The sequence below is a fragment of the Acanthochromis polyacanthus genome, chromosome 6 (genome assembly GCF_021347895.1).
Source record: "Acanthochromis polyacanthus isolate Apoly-LR-REF ecotype Palm Island chromosome 6, KAUST_Apoly_ChrSc, whole genome shotgun sequence".
NCBI lineage: Eukaryota > Metazoa > Chordata > Actinopteri > Pomacentridae > Acanthochromis > Acanthochromis polyacanthus.
The window spans coordinates 25606592-25625494 of NC_067118.1; the positions used below are offsets into that span (position 1 = coordinate 25606592).

General features: G+C 38.5%; 1 protein-coding gene and 1 long non-coding RNA gene across 5 annotated transcripts; both read left to right on the forward strand.

Annotated features, from left to right (window-relative positions):
* LOC127534597 (uncharacterized) lies at positions 1-782 on the forward strand. The gene is made up of 5 exons (XR_007942770.1): positions 1-108; positions 201-229; positions 327-357; positions 447-476; positions 566-782. It is a non-coding gene; the product is annotated as an uncharacterized LOC127534597 (long non-coding RNA).
* An 8026-nt stretch (positions 783-8808) lies between these two features.
* tmem269 (transmembrane protein 269) lies at positions 8809-18896 on the forward strand. Of its 4 annotated transcripts, XM_022195205.2 has the most exons (8): positions 8852-8934; positions 9977-10028; positions 10946-10993; positions 13819-13966; positions 14202-14299; positions 15391-15534; positions 15622-15822; positions 16826-18896. In XM_022195205.2, the coding sequence occupies exons 4-8, from the start codon at positions 13926-13928 to the stop codon at positions 16933-16935; spliced, it is 594 nt and encodes a 197-aa protein (XP_022050897.1). In that variant the 5' UTR covers positions 8852-8934; positions 9977-10028; positions 10946-10993; positions 13819-13925; the 3' UTR covers positions 16936-18896. The 4 variants fall into 4 exon arrangements, with proteins under 4 accessions (XP_022050894.1, XP_022050897.1, XP_051805154.1 ...); XM_022195202.2 differs by lacking the exon at positions 10946-10993 and having other exon boundaries at positions 8809-8934; XM_051949194.1 differs by having other exon boundaries at positions 10946-13966.
* Positions 18897-18903: the final 7 nt, after the last annotated feature.

The following is an 18903-nucleotide window of genomic DNA, read 5'->3' on the forward strand; positions in this document are numbered from 1 at the left end:
AAAGTGATGATGAGGTACAACATGATATATGCCCCTGTCTCGTCTTTACCGTATTATACCCATGATCCATCTGCTGTATGGCTCCAAACACCAGGCGCTTCTCCACTTGTGAGTAAAATTAAACTTTTCTAACGTTTCATACACTAATACAATAAAGAACTTGGTTATGTGTGTTTTAATGCATTTTCTTTCCTTTTAAGATTAAGAGATAATCATGTTGGTCTTTCAGGTAACCATTATTTTGTTTACTTTCATGAGATTTCTGTATTTAATTGTGGTGTATTCCTTGTAATTTCCCATTTTGATCTTGAACTGTGTTATTTTAGAGTATTGCCGTTTGGTGTCTTCTCGTAGCAGGTAATAAAAATAACATTTTTATGCATAAAATCAATGAATTTAATTGAAACAAATATATAAAAAACTGTAATGATTTCTTCTCCATACAGACCTGCACTTTTTTGCCACCGCATTAGAAAGTAAGTCCTGAAGTATTTGCTTGAATTTACTGACAAATGAAGCAACAGTTCACAGTAAATTGTCTAAATCTAACTCTGCCCTGCTGCAGCCTGTAAAACAGCCTGGTTTGATGAAGGAAATGTTTCCAGAGAAGGAGACTCGGAGCTCTTGACTGACTTGAGGAGGAAGCATCAGATGAGGATCTGCTCTGACCCAGTGGATATTGAAGCTCAGACAGTTTCTGGGATCAAAGTACAGCACAGTGGGAACACTTTCCACACGTAAAGAATCAAAATCTCTCGTACTGAGTTCAGGATTCTGTGTATACGCTGAGTCTAACATATCTTACGACTTCTGTTTTCATTCTTTACAAACCATGTATTATAATTTTACCTTGATTGCTGGTCAGTATTTATTCAAACTGATCCCAAACAAATTTTTAAAGCTTCATAACATACTCACAACATATAAAATCATAACTTTAATGCAAATAGGCTAACATACGAGTATGTTCCCAATACACAATAAAAGCTGTCGTCATCTACTACTTCGTCATCTACTACTTCTACTTTTACTTGTGGAAAATCAGGCTTAAAGCTCATTTAACCATTAATCATGGGGTAGAATCTCCTTCATATTTATCATTAGTTTGACCTTTAAATGTAATTCGATTTGTCTTGTCAATTAATGACAAACAGTGATGAAAACACAATATAGATGTGAGGAGAGACATAAAGACTTGTGTTGGAGACTTTTACAGGGTTAATATATGCTAAAACACAGGGTATTACTTGATGTGATGATGGAATGATGAAATGAAACAGTAAACTACTTACAGTATTCAGTTTAGAATACTTATTGTTGGCAGTGCTGAGCTCTACACTAACTTGCAGATGTTTTGGATGTGTTCCACAGATACAGTGCATCTGAAGGCCTTTTATGCCTCAACTCGGAACAGAAATCCAAACAGTGTGATGATTTCAAGGTCAAATTCACCTGCACAGGACAGTTCTGCTCAGGTTTGTAAAACAAAATAGGAAAAAAGTATATATATATATTATATGAATTTTCATGTGTTTCTTTGATTCATAGAGTGCAGGACTGACTGGTTCGATCACGATGATCCAACATTGAATGGAGACTATGAGGTCCTCAGTGACCTCCTCAGCATTTACCCAAGACAGATCTGCCCTCAACCAATAGCCATTGAGGTCCAGACCATCTATGGAGAACCTGCCTCCAACACTTCTGATAATTTTTTAAAGTGAGATTAATAATATCACCTAAAATGAAAAAAGACTGAATTACCTATAAAGAGATGATGGACACTTATCCACCTTCATTTTCTTCTTCTTTTCTTTTTGCAGTTATGATGCCACCTATGGGTTTGCCTGTGTCAATGCAGCTCAGGGTAGGAGGAGTTGTGGAGATTACAAAGTGAGGTTTACATGTCCCAAAGAGTTCTGTCAAGGTAAATGTCTTTACTTTTCTCTCAGATATCAACGGCATGCAGGTTTAATCAAGTAGAAACTGCAAAGTGGCCCTATAGATGTGTTTGTGAGTCTCTGGTCACAGCGATCACAATGATGCTACACAGTAAGTGTGTGTATAGAAAGAATGAATGAATGACTATTTTCTCTACTTACTATAATGGGGTTTCTAATCAGCTCCAGCTAGATGCCCCATGTGTGTAATGTTTTACATTTCTTTTTCCTTTTGTAGCAGTGTTTTGTCTTTGTTATATAATGTACATCCAACCCCTATATGTGAAAGCAACACATTGATGTGAAAGTTGCATATAGGGCAAGAAAACATAAATTAACGTCTTTCGGCAAAAATCAAACCTGACAACACCACACCTTTTCCAACTTCCCACCCCCACCTTAAATGTTTGTAGGGCTGCTTACTTTATTTTTCTGTCTGAAATCCAGTTTTAACTGTGCAGATTTGTATCTATTTGCAAACTCTACTCAGTGACTCAACAATGTCGAACACGGTGGATGAACAGCGACACCCCATCGGACGAGGGTGATGTGGAATCCATACTTCAGCTAAGGAAATCCTTTCCTGGTCAAGTCTGTGCGAACCCAGTCAGCATCGAGGCCAAGACAACTAGTGGAATATCTGCCAATGAGACTTTAGAAACCTTCCTCTCGTAAGCATACTGGTTTTGCATCAAACAGACAATAGACATATCTGACAGGCTTACTGCAGATTTGACTTCTATTCACTGAAAAACAATTTTGCAATCAAAACTGTTTGTTCCTGCTCTTTGCCTGTGCTCCAGGTATGATGTCTCTTTTGGATTTGCATGCATCAATGAAAAACAAAAGAATAAACAATGTGAGGACTATCAAGTGATATTTATCTGCCCCTCAGATTTCTGTCGGGGTAAGTTTTTATGCAAATAGGATTCATTCTGATAGAAAAACTGATTTTGCTTTAAAAAGAACCATTTTTAGCTTACCTGAAATTAAAAATCTCATGACCTTCAATGTAATAAAATCTAAATTTTAGAAGGACTATAATATACATATGAGCTTTGCAAATGTATAAACTTCTGAAAAAACAAAACTTTCATATGTAGGAATCACAAAATGTCAGTGTCTGTTTTTCACCGTTTGGCAGGTTGTCGGACACGTTGGTTTAACATGGACAGTCCCACAGGGAAGGGCGACTATGAGATCCTCCGCGATCTGCAGATGTTATATCCCCGTCAAGTCTGCTCTAAGCCTGTGGCCATTGAAGCCATGACTGTGTCTGGTGTCCCTGCACACGAGACCGGTGACATCTTTCAAATGTGAGTGTTGGCAGATGAAGTTTTGCATAGTGTGTCTACACTGACACGCTGAAAGGAGAGAGTTCTCTCAAGTTGATTACGATATAACAAGTGCCCCAAGTAATTGCATAAATTCTAATGATTGAATCTAGACATTAATAACTCTAAAGCATTGGTACCACTAATGCCACACTGGTATTAGTGCTAGTGTAAGGGAATAGTAGGACTATTTTTTGAAAAAACGTCCTCGCTTTCTTGACAACAGATGACATGTTTGATGTCCCTCTCATTTCTGTTGAACACACAGATTGACCACTCTTCATGTCTCTTGTAAGAAAAACAAACAATTTCTTTCATTCTTTAAGTGACCTCTCCAGCCATTTTGTATAGCACTTCCATAAAGTTTGGTCTCCAAGTTAGGGGAGCTTCCTTCATCCTGATGACATTACTGTAAAATCATCAAGGTGAAGAAAGCTCCCTTTTGAGCAGATCCTCTAGTGATTATGTTCATCTACATTTGGTACAGTGCTCTTTGAAGAGTTTGCTTACCATATATTTTGCAGGTACGACGCTACTTTCGGCTTTGCCTGCGTGACTGCAGAACAGCCTGATGGAAAGTACTGTCAAGACTACAAAGTTCGCTTCACTTGCCCACTGACTTTCTGTTCAGTATCATAAACCAGTGGTATACAAATCATTTAGGGTCTTACTCTCAGTCGAGGATCTGGAGCTGCTTGAAAGAGAAGATTTTCATTTGTGAAATGTTTGCCATTGCCTTTTGTACCTTCTAGGATTCCAACTTACACTGATTTCTAAATCCCCACAGTATTGCATCAGGACAGACCAACACACATATATAATCCTTAGTTTATGTGTTCTTTGTAGTGGGGTGTTCTTTTGATATCTTTTATTTATGGAAATATGTTTGTGAAGATTCTCAGTCATCCAGGTCATGGTAATCCTTGGAACTCCAGTAGAAAAGCAACCGAACATCCTTTAAAGTTCTTGAAGACATTTTAACTTTCATCCAAGAGACCTCCTTAGTTCTGTCTGACAGGGAGTGTCAAAGGTAGAGAATCACCTTCAACTCGCATGGCTAATGGTCCATTAATAGATTAAGCCTCACATGCCTTCAGGTGTCCATAGTTGTAAAATTACCAGGTTTTCCCACAACAATTGCAACAATGGTTGGGAAATTGCCAGGTATGGACGGCTTCCTTCACCCCTTTCTCAAACCAGACTACGCCATCAAAAATGTGGACACTACTGTCCTCAAAGAAGTGTCCCATCCTTCAGATACAGGTAAACTGTTTGTGTAGATGTCCTTCAAAGTCGCATCCAAATTACATAAATACCAAACTAAGACTGCTAAAGCTTAAGAATTAGCTAACAGAAAGTCAGAAAAGCACTGCAAGTTATCACTTTACAAACAGTGACTTGGATCAAACTTGACTGTTTCACGAACACATTACGGATGTGTGCTTTAGTTTGTTCTATTGTATGAAGACAACAGGCAAAAATTACACCTAATTATGAAGACTGTGAGTGTGAAGACTGCTTATTCTCTATGTGGAGGTTCTTTGAAAACAGTTTGGAAATTTGCTAAAAAAAAAAAAAAAGAACATTTTCTCTTATAACTTTTAACTTTGCTCTGGAAAAGATGTAGTGGTGGAAAGTAGCCAAGTACATTTGCTCAGTTACTGCACTTCAGTGGGATACTTGTACATTACCTGGGTATTTCTATGCTTCCACTTCCACTACAATTCTGAGTAAAATATTGCACTTTCTTCAAATTTATTGGAAAATTTACTAATGAAGGTGAGGATTTTCTCCAATGGGTAATTTAACAAATTCTCAAAATTCAATACACTGTTAAACATGAATCCAGTAGTTTCCAACCTTTTATCTTCTCATGTCTTTACAAAACCAATGTATAGACAAGTTAACAACTCCACCAAGTGTTGATTTTCCCTCTAAACTTCTAGCATGGTTTCATCTTAATAAATGTTCAAATTTGTACTGATTTGTGTATCAGAACTTTGTTTTTTTTTTCTTTTCTTCTCTCCCATCAATCATCTAACAATGTCTGAAAGATGTTCAAGTGAAATAATTTAGAGGGTGAAATAAATCATGAGACTACAACTTTTTAAAATGAAACTAAATGGAAATCTTCCCCCACAACCCAGGAAAACTCACAGAGGATGATTGTGTTGGTTAGAATGTTACATCATGCTCAGGGGTGGACTGGGGCAAAAAATCAGCTTTGGCATTTTTGGCCCAGACCGGCCCACAACATTATCGGTTAACTGAATCAAGCACTAATTTTTGAATGACAAAAAACTGACAGAGAGGTCGGATTTTCAGAACAAAAATTCAAAAACATCCCTAGAGACCTATACAAACTTCCTGACAAGTTGGGGAAAAAAACAATTGCAATCCAGTAGAGCAGGGATATTCACTAAAATTCAAAGTGATCCAGTCTGAGAAAATGTATTAAAGCAAAGGTCCAGAACATCATAATGTCAAACCTGAATTAGTGCGATAGCTACATGTTGATGTAACCTACTAGTTGTATTAGCGTCTGCATGTAACCAATAACTGACTATCAATACCAAATAAATTCAGTAAGGTGCAAAAAACATTTTTGGCAACATTGTTTTATAAATAACTTTTTATATAACTATAAATCTTCAAATAAAGTGCAGAACTAAATGACTGGCAAACCTGAACCAACTTATAGACATCGTTAACAATGCCTAAATCTGAAAGATGTAAACAATTGAACCAGGTGCGGATCCAGATTAATTTTAGTCGGGGGTCACAGGGGAATACAACAGATACAGTGGTATGCAAAAGTTTGGGCACCCCTGATAATTTTCAAGATTTTCCTTTATAAATCACTGGTTGTTTGAATCAGCAATTTCAGTTAAATATAACATATAGCAGACAACACAGTGATATTTGAGAAGTGAAATGAAGTTTGTAGGATTTACAGAAAGTGTGCAATAACTATTTAAACAAATGTAGGCAGGTGCATGGCGTCATGGCGTCCATGTCCAGAGCCGTGATGACATCGTATTGCTTATAGCCATCTTTACCAACTTCAATCTGATCTTGGAGCTTGAAGAAGTCATCCTGATGGACCACGCAGCAGTTGGGCAGGTTCTTGATCAGGCGGTTGGTGAGGCTGGTTTTCCCTCCATCGGTTACGCCGTCAATGCCGATGATGTACTTCATGTTCTCGGATTGTTCAAAGCTCAGAAAAAGGGTCAAAAACGTCAACAAAAACCAGGTTGGGAGCGATCGGACGTGGAAGAAAGCTGAAAAAGAGAAGGTTGCAGCAGGAAACATCAACTACTCGAGTCCTCCATGGCACATGTGTTTAGTGAGTAAGGTAAGAGCAGAAAGGGAGATGCCACTCGGACGTGGTTCTTCCACCTAAAGAGGACCTCTTTCTACTACACATACTGCCCTAGTTGAGGTTTTAGGCGGAATATTCCTTTTAACCAGCCCCTCAGGTCTCTTTGAGGATTTTGGACAGAATACTCAGTTAAAACAGCATTTTAGGTGCATGTCCAGGGATTTTCGGTGGAATGTTCCTTTAAAGTGGATGTGTGAGGACCTTGTAGGTGGAATACTTCCTGAAACCAACCTGTTAGGTCAACACTCAAAGATTTAAGGTGGAATATTCCTTCAAACCAACCTAAATTTCATGTTTTGATCATTATTAAGTCAGAAACCTCAATCCTACACCTCAGAATGACGTTTGAGATTTATGCTGCTGTTATTTGTTTAGTCCAGGCTTAAATGACAGAAATCCACAACTGTAATTTTATTTCAGGACTCGGTTATTAAATGTCAAAACAATCCATGTGACTCTAAAAACTCAATAGCTTTACAAACTCTAAGATTAAACTCTCCACAAGGATCCACAATAAGTTGGACTTCTACATGAGAGCTTTAATTATTCTTCATGTACTTCCTGAAAAGTTTGGTCAATAAAAAATACAAAAACTAATATTTTCAGCTGAACTAAAGACAGACTTTGTGATTTTTCTGCTCACATGTTGTGTTGTTATAAACTTACTCTTTCAAATAAATAGCCGCCTAACCCCCTGGAAACCAGTGTTTGTCCTGTTTTGTGTCGACCCCAGGCAGCCGGTCATAATGTTTTTTGAGCAACACACCATACTATGACATTTTTACAGTGATGGTTCTACTATGGAACCAGTTTGACATGTTCAGACATTCTATGTGTGAAAACTCAGAGATTTCAGGTATCAGAAGGTGCTTTTCAACTTTCTTTGTTAATTTTCTGCTTCAAATTTAAACTAAATTTACTTCACTAAGCCAGCCCTCTGGACTTCCAGTAAGCTGTGTTCCTATTGGCTGTCCAGGTGGCTGCTTGGTGTTATCAGGAACACCTGAGCAACTCACTGTCTTCCTGCTTTATGTCTGCAGTCAAACATCTGCTTCTCTTCACTGAACCGGGTTTGGCTCCGTTGCTTTAGTTTTTTCTTTAGGCATTGTCTTGCAGCTTCCAGCAGTAAAATCGTCTTTAATGTGTTTCTTGGTGTGTTTTAGGGCTTTGTACTGGATAGTTGTCTTGGTAAATGTGGTTCTTTAGCCACAGTTAGCACATGCTGCTAATGTGTGCAGTGATTGGTGGATTTGGTGCAGCTGAGTTGTGTCTTTATCTTGGCTGTAGTGAGTCTTCAGAGGTTTTTGGTCAGACACATTCTGTATTCTTGTTTGTGAACCAACGTTGGTTGACCAGAAGGTAAGAGTTCCTGCCCTGATTCTCTCTTTAAAGAGCTTCTCTGGTAGGCTGCAGGAGACTTTAGCGTTTGGGTTGTGCTAGTTTGATTTTTGTACGGTTTCATTTGGACGACTATCTTGAGGCCCCACCATGTGGTTTAGTGAGGTTTTCTCTAGCAGTTCTACAAAGCAACCTGCAGCAGAAGAGACTTTGAGAGTTTTTAGGAAGTTCCAGAGACCAGACTTTAGAGCAGCAAAAACATTTGCCAGCACTTTGAGCAAGAGAAGGTGAGCTTCAGAGTAGAAGTGAGATGGAAACCTTCTTGACCCGTGTGGTGAGGTCCTGTACCAAGAGTTTGATCATGATGTAAAGAGTTAGTAATTCTTTGGTCTGAAAACACAAGTGGAATTGACTCATTACAGGAGATATTTGGTTCTTCTGTCGTTCTGCAGTTTCCTTAGACTGAATATTAAGTTAATATTTTAAATGACTTACCGTGTGAGCCTAAGACGACTTCAATAAACTCCCTCCATCCCCTGGACACAACAGATTTTATTACCATGTCCATGTTAAATCTTTTTTAAAAAATATGTATTTGAGTTTTAATCATAGTTTTAGCAGTTTTTTTCACTTTGCTTGTGTAGTCATCTGTGTGAAAGGTCCTAAACAAAGTTGAATTGATAAACAGAATAGTTGACTAATTGAGGTATTTAATACATTTCTGCTGCTACAACTCCTTCACTTCACAAACATCCTTGTGCTTTGTGCCTCAGTATTAAGTCCTTGAACGTTGTGTCCGTCACAGAACCTACCAACTGCAGCATCAATTTTAGAAAAAACTCGAAGCAGCAGCGGCGGCGTCACATCCTGTGGAATATTCCAGCAGGTTTATGTTGCACTTTAAAAGGACGCGCTGAAAGTGCGGCTGTGAAGCTAACAGGTAACCGGTCATATGTTGTTTATCACTCTGACAGCGGAGACACACAAGTCAGTCATCAGATCCAACTGAACTTTGCGTTAAAGAAAGAAAGACACAAAAGGAAAGATAGTGAGGTCCGGTCTGTACGTGCGCGTTTTAGACGTCTCCATCCTCTGATCTGTGTAGATTCAATAATCTGTGGAGCTCCTGTCAGGTAAGATGAGAAGCTCTAAGTTTGGCATCTTCGTGTCAACGCTGGGTAAATATTTTAGAGCGCAGAATCGGCCCACTTTGCATTTTCTGAATGATTTGGTTGTGACGCAGTTGCTCCTGCCTCTCCATGAAGATGCTGGACTGTTAGACAGCGACAAATATGCACCTGTTTCTTCAGCCTCTTTATTAGCATTATTATCGTTATTCTCCTGCCTCTGATGATGCATTAATGTGATGGATGGTGCTGTAGAAACTTATAGAGAGCTGCTGCTGAGGATAGAGCGCTGAGCTTTCAGCCCCCCACTGGGCAACTGTAGAAGGTAGAGGTAGCACGTCAAGTAGAGGCAAGATTTGTGATAAAATTACAATGAGCTTAAAAGACGTGGTTCAATTGTGCTACTTACTAAGTTTTATAATGGAATTTTTTCCAACAGCATGCTGGCGATTAATGACACACAGAAAAGTAAAGCAAGATGCGTAATTATGCGCAGGACTTGCACCAAAATGTCAAATAAACAGCTGATCAGGCATAGCGAGACAGTTCAGCGGTTAAACCAACCAAAAGGTCAAGTTTTTTTTTTTTTTTAACGTTATGCAACTTTTTGAATCCTTTCCTCACATATTTAGCACTGCCAACAGCAGCTTTAAGCCTAATGTGTATCCATATGTTTGCCAAAACTGATTACTTAAAATCTTATCAAGCAAGATTTGTGGATAATTATGTAGACCATTTTCAAATAATTTTAATGGATCTTTTAGGCCTTAAAGGATTTAAATGTGTAGCTAAAGTACACTGTTGTATATGTAATGCAAACTAAAAAAAATTTTGTTTTGTTTTTTTTCCCTTTAGCTTTTGTGCTGGTTGCCAGAGACAATCATGATCCTCCTGACTTCCTCCTCTGGTAGGTGCTTCTTTATCAATCCCATAATCTGGAATACTTTACACCTACACAGGCACTGGTGCCAGATTTTAAAGCTGAGGTCTACTTGGATCAAATTTGACATTTAAACAGCCACTGATGTAGCTTGGAAAGATGCCTGGACAGAATACAATGCAATAAATATTTACTTTTATAAAATAAATAATGGAAAAGGCATATATTTAAGGCACTGCAAAAGATGATCCAGTTATGATATGCAAATATTGAAGTGGAAAGTTCTAAGAGAATTTGTTCATCACTTTTCACTTTAGAGTTTACTGATAGGAGTATGTGCAGTTATACAGCATTAAACCTCCTATAACTGTTATGCATTATTGTACAAATATATTTTACACGGCACTAAAATCTGAATAGTTTAAATGTCCCAGTAAATTCAGATAAGCCCTGTTGTGAATTGGGAGTTTGTGAGTTTCCTTTGTTTTTGATCTAGTCTTCTTACTTGTTACCAGGTAACATAGCAGGGTATTGCATAACAAGGGCCTTCCCATCATGCTTTGCACTCATTAGGCAGCAATCCCAAAATAGAGACCTGCTTGAAATTGACAGTGTGTCCGGCTCTGGCTTTTTATTAGTGACCAAGACGGTGCATTAAATGGTTGCAATAAAACCTGACTGTAAGAACAACAGACTTTTTGACACATATGGCTCTAATAGTTTTTACAGTGACTGAAGTTCATAACCTTGATTTTTCATGTAGCATACTTGACATGATTTTTGTAAAACATATTCAGAACACTGCCTGCATTAAAGTGCTGTGTTCAAATGCCAGGCTGTAGCTTTTGTTGAAGTCCAACATGAGAAGTAAAACGCATGCTGTCAAGTAAAAGTGCAAGTTGTTGTTGGCTTTCTGCTGTGTCTCATACGCTGTTTTCTTTCAGATGAAGTCTCTTGAACTCGCCTGGCTTTGGAATCACAGGAAGTTCAGGGTGAAAAACACTTAAAGGGTTGCTACTGCAACATTTAAAGATATTTAAATTTTGCAGGCCATTACCTATGCATACTGCTTTGGACAGCACTATGACTTGAGAAAAAAGAATAAGTCTCAGAAGGGCGAGGCTGATGGCAAACAAAGATTTCTTTGGATGGATTAATTATAAAACTTCACACATTTGTCGAAGAAGCTTTTGGCAGGAGGGAGGCAGCGTCAGCAGTTTTCATCTTGCTGACTAAGACATTAAATGCACCTTTCACTGTTCATACTGTAAATATTTTCCTCACAACAAAAATACAAATCAAGCCTCAAGTAGAACTATTACTAGTATATGTTTAAGCACAGATACAGTGCTGTGATTTCTTGTATTTTAGTGAGTCATACTAAACGGGGCCAGATAATCAAACACAATTTAACACAGAGCAAAGGAAATTTGAGTAAACACAAATGCAAGTTTAAAATGATAATTGTTAAAATATTGTTCTCTAACTAGGCCTGTGGAAAATATTGTTCATTAACTTAGTTACTAAACCCATAAAACTACCAAACGATACTACCAGCTGGTTGTAGATAGACAGATGGAGAAGACTTGGGACAGCAGTGAATGTTCATTTAAGTAGCCCCACTTCCCAGAATAATCCAAAAGCATGGCGATAATTCAGCTAGAAAGTCATAAAAGATTCAGGGAATGTATCCAAGAGTCTATCTCACCTCAGTGAAGGTGTTTTAGGTATTCAAGACTCCAAAATCAGAGCAAAAAATGCATTAACCAGAGTGGTGTCAAGAACACAACTACTAACTCAGAATAACATTAATGCTCGTCTGAGCATCTTGATGCCCCTCAGACCTTTTAGAAGAATGTTTGATGGACAGATGAGCTGAAAGTTATTGTGTGGAGGACAGGCGTCCTTTCACATTCAGTGCAAAGACGCATATCTAGCTCAAGCATGGAGGTGGTAGTATAATGTTGTGCGGATACTTTGCGTCCTCAGAGACAAGGGGATTTGCCATAATTGAGGGAATTGAGCATAACTGGAATGTAACAAGACAGTGATCTCAACTCTTTAGAAAATACTACAAAAATACAGCCCAATTATGACAGTAGCACACTGTTTTTGTTGTTGATGCTTTTGGTTTGTTTGTTTACAAAATACAGCTAAAAACTAACTCTGACTGACTTTTGCAAGCACAAAAGCAGAATGACCAGGAGTTTACTGTGAAAACTGTTGATGTGAACTAAACAAAAAGTAACAATTGATTTAGGCATCTAAAATATCATTACCAACATTACACTGATGACTCTAAGATAGGCCGTTTTTTCCCTTTCCATTTAGTAAAATTCTTCTTGTTTTGTGAAACAGATTTATTAGGTCACAATTTGGTCATGCATTATTGGCTTTGAATAAATATGTTATGATTCATCCTTCATTGTTTTAGGTATATGCATTTTTACATGTTAAACAGTTTGTAAATCTCAGTTCTCAATCATAAAAATTGAAGACACAATGTTTTTTTTTTTTATGGTCTGCAATTCATAGAGGTGTTTACACATTTTAAAAATGTTGCAATTCACAAGCAACTGCATTTACAGTTAATGTTAATTAGAATGTAACACTATATGAATACTGTATATTGTTGGACAGTATTTTAATTCTATCAATTATGATACTTTTTGCTTCAATACATGCAATTACCATTTACATCTTGTTTCATGGTTACGCAAGTTGCCTTTAACGTTAAATTTAGTTCGTCAGTTCAGTATGAGACATACACAAACATAGATGCAATCAGGATGTAGTTATCTACTCTTTTCTGTAATTCCCCTAAAATATATTGATGATAAAACTCAATGCAGTTTCTTATTTGAAAACAAACTGTGTGCTATAAAAGCGAGTAGACCAGGTGAGGTTGTAGATTCATCTCTGTGCTGCATTCTCCATTAAAGCCTGGGCTGCAGTGGTATTCATAGATTTGAGCAGTTAGCTATGTGCGAGCCGCTGCATTGTCCTCTTTTCATGTCATTATGTTCGATCAGAGTTAATAGGCTAATTGATCTCACGTCTGGTATGTGTCAATGCAGTAGGTCTGACTCACTCTCACTATAGCCGATGGTGTATGTGTTAGTCCTCTTAAGTGTTCACAGCTTGTTCCCCACACCAGTATCTGTGTGTGTGTATATGACCTCTTGTAAGATCACATTTGAGTGCTAACACTTCACATGCATCACTGTTCAGATTGTATTTATTTCTGCTGATATTGAAATTGATTGCATGTCACTGTGGCCATTTTTTTTTAAAAGAATGCTAAAGCATGTACAATATGAACATTACGCAGATAGAACTGATAATGTAATCGTGGATAATGATGCATGCTGTGGGCTGCACACACCTGAATGAATGTACAGTAACAAATGCATTTTAGTGATCTGAAAATGGATGAATATATCGTAAGGTTGGTCTCCGTCCAAAAAAACATGCGTCTTGGTAAGTGATATTTCTTTTACATAAGACAGGGGAGTCAATTTTGGAGCGATATTTTGCTTTTAATGCAAAAAAGTGCAGTATGGGATTCCATATGGATTGCTATTATATTGTATCATTCTATTATACTTTTAGAATTTTTACGGATTCCTGCTTTTGTCCCAACTGAATTTTAAATCGGACTGAGGTATAAATAAACTATTCCAATTCAGACACATGCATTTAAAGGTCAGCTGGTGCGGTCATCCAATCATAGTAGCGGTCTTGCTGTTTTTCTTAAACCAGAGCAGAGGTTGTTGACCTTAGACAACTACTAACTGCTTGTGCTCTTTGGTCTCAGGTGTCTTCCAGTGTACCAACAAGCTCTTTCTGAGTGATCAGTCCACAGGAGTTCAGATCAAGGAGTTTGCACGTAAAAATGCAGCAAATGCTCTGTCAGTTGCCAACATGGTCATGGGCATGGCCTCCATTCTCAGCAGCCTAAATGGGTGAGTATTTCTTTGTTCTGTTTTGCCCTCCAGGGTCAACATAAGTTTCTGTTTTTACCAGAGAGGCTAACCCAAGCCAAACCCATAAAATTCTCATTGAAACAAAGTCAGTTGTTTAACTTTATTTACAACAAATCTGACCAGCACTAGTTTCAGTCATTTGGCACCAACTTTCTCCGTGAAATGGGTTGCTGTCATCAAATAGCTCAACCTAACACTCAGTCGTTTTGTTTAGGCACCATCATGCTGCATGCTGGCTCGTTCTGATTGGCTACCTGCTGGATTTGGCAGATGGAGCAGTTGCCAGGCGACTCGATGCCTGCTCTGCACTGGGTAAGTGGAATGTTGTGGTCAATAGCTTTTACCAAAGATAAACTTTAGCCGGGGTGTTGGCAGGGCTTGCTGCAAGGGCTTTTGTCTGGACTTTCTAATTTGGCTGCACCAAGTCATTAACAAAAGAAGCCAGTAAAAGAAAACTCTGCAATTGGAAAAACTCTGGTTAGTCTTAAAGAGTTTCCAAGGGAATAATCATGCATATTTTACATAGTGCAATGTGAGCTTTGTTAGATTAGTGTCCTTAAGTTACTTCCATATTGTGAAGACTCATAGTCATATACTTGTTAGTTTCAGGTTTCTGGGTTAAGTGTAAATTGCATCACATCCTCTTTGTTGTCATCCAGTAACACCCAGTGCGATTACCCTGTAATTTAAACACATGCCACTGCCTTCTAAAGTTCACTATTCCATGTATAGTAAATCAGGATGTAAAAATAGCTTTAATATTGCTTCCAGTGCGCACTTTTAGATTTTCTCAGGAGCCCAAAATAGCTCCCAGGTGCATCACAATACTTCGTTGTCGCCACATTTCAGGGGGCTTTGCGTCTCGATGGGCTTTTTCTGCATGACTTTGCGGGTGAATGTTGTTGTGCCCCCCCACGTATTTTGTCAAATGAACAATCACTTTCTGATTAAGCAGCCTAATTCCACAGGATCATGCTCCAATTGTCTGTTTTATCCCATTGCTTTGGGTTCTGTGCATATCTGAAATTGCTCAAATTGTTGACCCCGGCCTGTGGAATTCCACCTCGTTCATTCGAGCCGTGCCCTGAATCACCTCGTCCTCATCTGCTGAAAACATGCCATGTGCTCCTGAGGGATAAAGAGACAAGGCAGTGCAGAATGTTGTTTTGGGAATGTCTGCCTGTTGGGCTGACACCGAAATTTCCACTTTGAGATATTTGCAGATACGTGCACCACAACGCTGTCACATGTCCGTAAAACACACTGGGGGTGTAATGAGGTATCTAAAGTGGCAATAGCTTGACTGAGCTACTGTTGGAATGAAAGTAATGTAATAGTAGCCTTATTTAGCACAGGTGTCAGCCGTGAAGTCCTGATTCATGCCTTCCTTTTTTGATGTTCAGGTGCAAAGCTGGATGACTTTGCTGACTTCACCACCTTTGGGATTGCCACATCATTGCTTCTGAGGACATCTGACCTGCTGGACAACATCCTGTGCATGTGTTATGTTCTGTCTGTGTTCGTCCGCCTTTGTTTCTTCTCAAGCGGTGAGTTCTGAAATGTAATTGTATACTTTTCATTTTTCATTCATTTTGCTCACATGTGAATTTAATTGTACTTTTGTCAACCCACAGGGATCCCCTTCATGTACCGTGGCCTGCCCTGCATCTACTCGTCGGCCATCCTGGCCAGCGCTTCCTTGCTGTCAGGGGGAAACATGGTCGTGTTGCGGGTCATCGCAGTGGCCATGATCCTCTTCATGATCAGTCAGAACTTCTATCCCCATGACAGAGTGCTGGAGTCCCAGGCCTGGAAAAAAGTAGTCTATGCTGGAGGTAATAAGATCACTTTTGAAAATTCAGCATAAACCACATGTTATCTTTTGTAATATCATCTGTGCTGCTAAACTTTGACTTTGATGTACTACTTCCCCAAGTCTAGGGGGAATCTGGACTTATCATGCTATGACTCCCCAGCTACCCACTAATAGAAAAGCCAGCTGCACAGTACAAATCAAAAGTTCAGTAAAGCAGTTTATTCAGAGTTGAGCAATGCCCAAAATGACAAATAAGTTCTCTACCAACCCCAAAACTTCACCCAATAAAGAAAACATGTGAGTAACAAATGGCAGGTCTTATAACAGATGATTAATCTTTCCTTTTATGTGGTAAATATGGCAGTATTGTTTGGTTAGTCCATTTTTTCAGGGCACAGTTTCCTTATATCTAGTGTATTACTGTGCCTCTTAAAGGTATTCACTCCCTTTGGAAATGTACTCCTTTTGTAGCTTTTCAGCATTGAATCATGGTCAGTTTAATTAGCTTTTCTTGACAAGAATTTACAAAAGTCTTTCACATTGAAGTAGCAGCATATTTCTATAACTAATGTAAATTATAAAGTAAAAAATGGGAAAAAATGTGACTGAAGTATTTAGTGTTTCACCCAATTCAACACAGTTGGAGCCAATGGGAGATGGAAGTCACAGAATTATTCAAATAGAGATCACCTGAGGCAGTGAATATTTTTTGTTTTGCTTTGACATGAAAGTTGTTTTTGTAAAGCCTGAATTAACTGACCCTGACTCCAAAAGGGTTAAATATTATTTATAGGTACTGTATCTCAGTATGTTTGATGTACACATGTGCACATTCTTGTTGACCTTCCACATGATGAATCCCAAAGACTTTTGTGGTCCCTGATTTTTTTTTATTTTTTATTAGGGTTACCAGCAGGTTGACATTTTCTGTTTTAAGTTAACTGGGTAGACTGCAATACATTTCTACTAAGACTTTCAGTGTGTTTTCATTTTTTTTTCTTCTGTGTTTTTGTAATTTTCAGGAGTCATCATGGTGTTCTGCTCTTTCTTCCCTCCTGCATGTGTTTACTACCTGCTGTGGTCTGTCTCCTACATTTTGTTCCCAACATCCCTTTGGAGCAGTAAAGTGTAAAAAAGCTGGCATTGTCCAAAAACTCACAAATAGGTTTACCTTGGGCCCGTATGGGTGAACTGAGGCCTCCAGACTGCTGCTGCTCCCTCCAGCCATGGAGCTAAACAAGCTCATGCATCACAGGTGAACACTTGCTCTATTTAACCTTTGTTTTGATGTGACACCTCTAAGACAGAACCCGGACTGAAGAGAGTTGGGATGAGGAGGACATTTTGATGTAACTGGTGACGATTAACCTTCATGCTGTCTGCTGTATGTGTTGCATTTTAACTGGATGTAGGGGGTGTGTGGCTTGTTCTAAAATCTGAATATTTATATGGTTTGCCTCCAGTTTAATCTCCCTTCTGCAGTATTAATCCAATCTTTCATCAGTGATGGCAAATATGTGGCAGCAGGGCACATTTTCCCACAGGATCATACAAAAATCAATGTTTTCAAAGGAAATGACAGCACAGATTTGGGGACATTTCCTCTCATGAAGTTCAGGTCAGGCTTTTCTGTTATATAGAGACCTGAAATCCAGTGACGGATAACTTTTGCTATGAAGTTTCTGTCATCAATATGTTTTAAACAGGTTAAATTTGAAATCAAATAACCACAACCCCAGCTTTTGTAAATTAGAGGCCAATAGTTATTTAGACTTTTAGGTTTTTATTAAGTTATGTCTGTCCACAATGACATGTTAGATTTCCATATTTCTTCTATGTATGGTTTTATTTTGTGTGTTTGCCTCTGTTTTAAGAGGCGTTACAGTTTAAATAGTAAATCCACACTGGATCCCTGTCGCATTTCACAGTATTCAGACGTCACCAAAGGTGTTTTCAGTCACTTGTCAGAACACCTGTGGTGGCATTAGTAACTGAAGGGAAATAAAAATGCAAGATGAACAGAAGTTGCATCTCAAAAATATCCCTGCAACAACAGTTTTCTGCCTCCTGAAGATGTGACTGTATCCTTCAAGAGGCACAGAGGCTGTAAACCCTGTGTTTCCTGCCATCTAGTGGGCAAAAATGTCACCTTGCTACACATTCTGCCTCACCTTAAAGGTGATTTATGAAGTAGCACTATAGTTGCAAGCACAGGGCAGCAGAAACTTTAAACTGACAGAGGTTAAAGGAGGAAAGAATAAGGGTGTCACTATTCTTTCACTTGGCCAGTATTACGTCTAAGAGACGTTGCTTTTTGTAGAGCAGTTCTTCATAGCCTGGACTTTTTTTGACATCACTTGTCGTGTTTCACAATGGTTATTTTGTGTCTCTGCATTGTGAGTGAGAAATGGGGAAAGTATATAGTTTTATACTGAACTGCTCAGAAGTCTAAAGTAGATAATGGTACAGAATGACAGTAAATGTGTCAGCATTCAGCCCTTAAAGCTATCAACACCCTATACTTAAATTCTCATCAATGATGACCCTTTTAAAAAAACCTCATCCTTGAGCTTGTACTCAGAGGTGTCAGAAACCGTATGAAGTTGAATGATTTCAATGATTTGAACCCTCTGAAAACTCAGTCATAGCCATTTATGAGTTGTTTATGAGTCTGCCTTGTAAGAGTATTCTGACAAAATGCAGCAGAAATTCTTCATTCAAGACCTGTGTTGTAAAAAAAACAAAAAACAACATACCAATGTCATGTTTTTTGATTCCGTACCGATTTAAACTCGCTGTATTAGTAGACACGGTTTATGATAACAGGTGCCGTGAAGAAAATCTACAATGTGAAGTGCATGGACGGGCTGAACACAAATCTACTCTAGTACAATCGGTAGTAAATTCAGATTTCCTGTGTGGGTGTTTTGGTTTTCAAATCGTGAACTCGCAGTATTGTACGCCTGCCAAGAGCATTATAGATACAAAAACTGTACTTGCCCAATACTGGAAAAAGTGGGAAAGATATTCATGAACAGTAAGATCTAGGCTTTTGAGTCTGTACGTTTCGACAATAAAGAGGTAAAAATAAAATGACTTG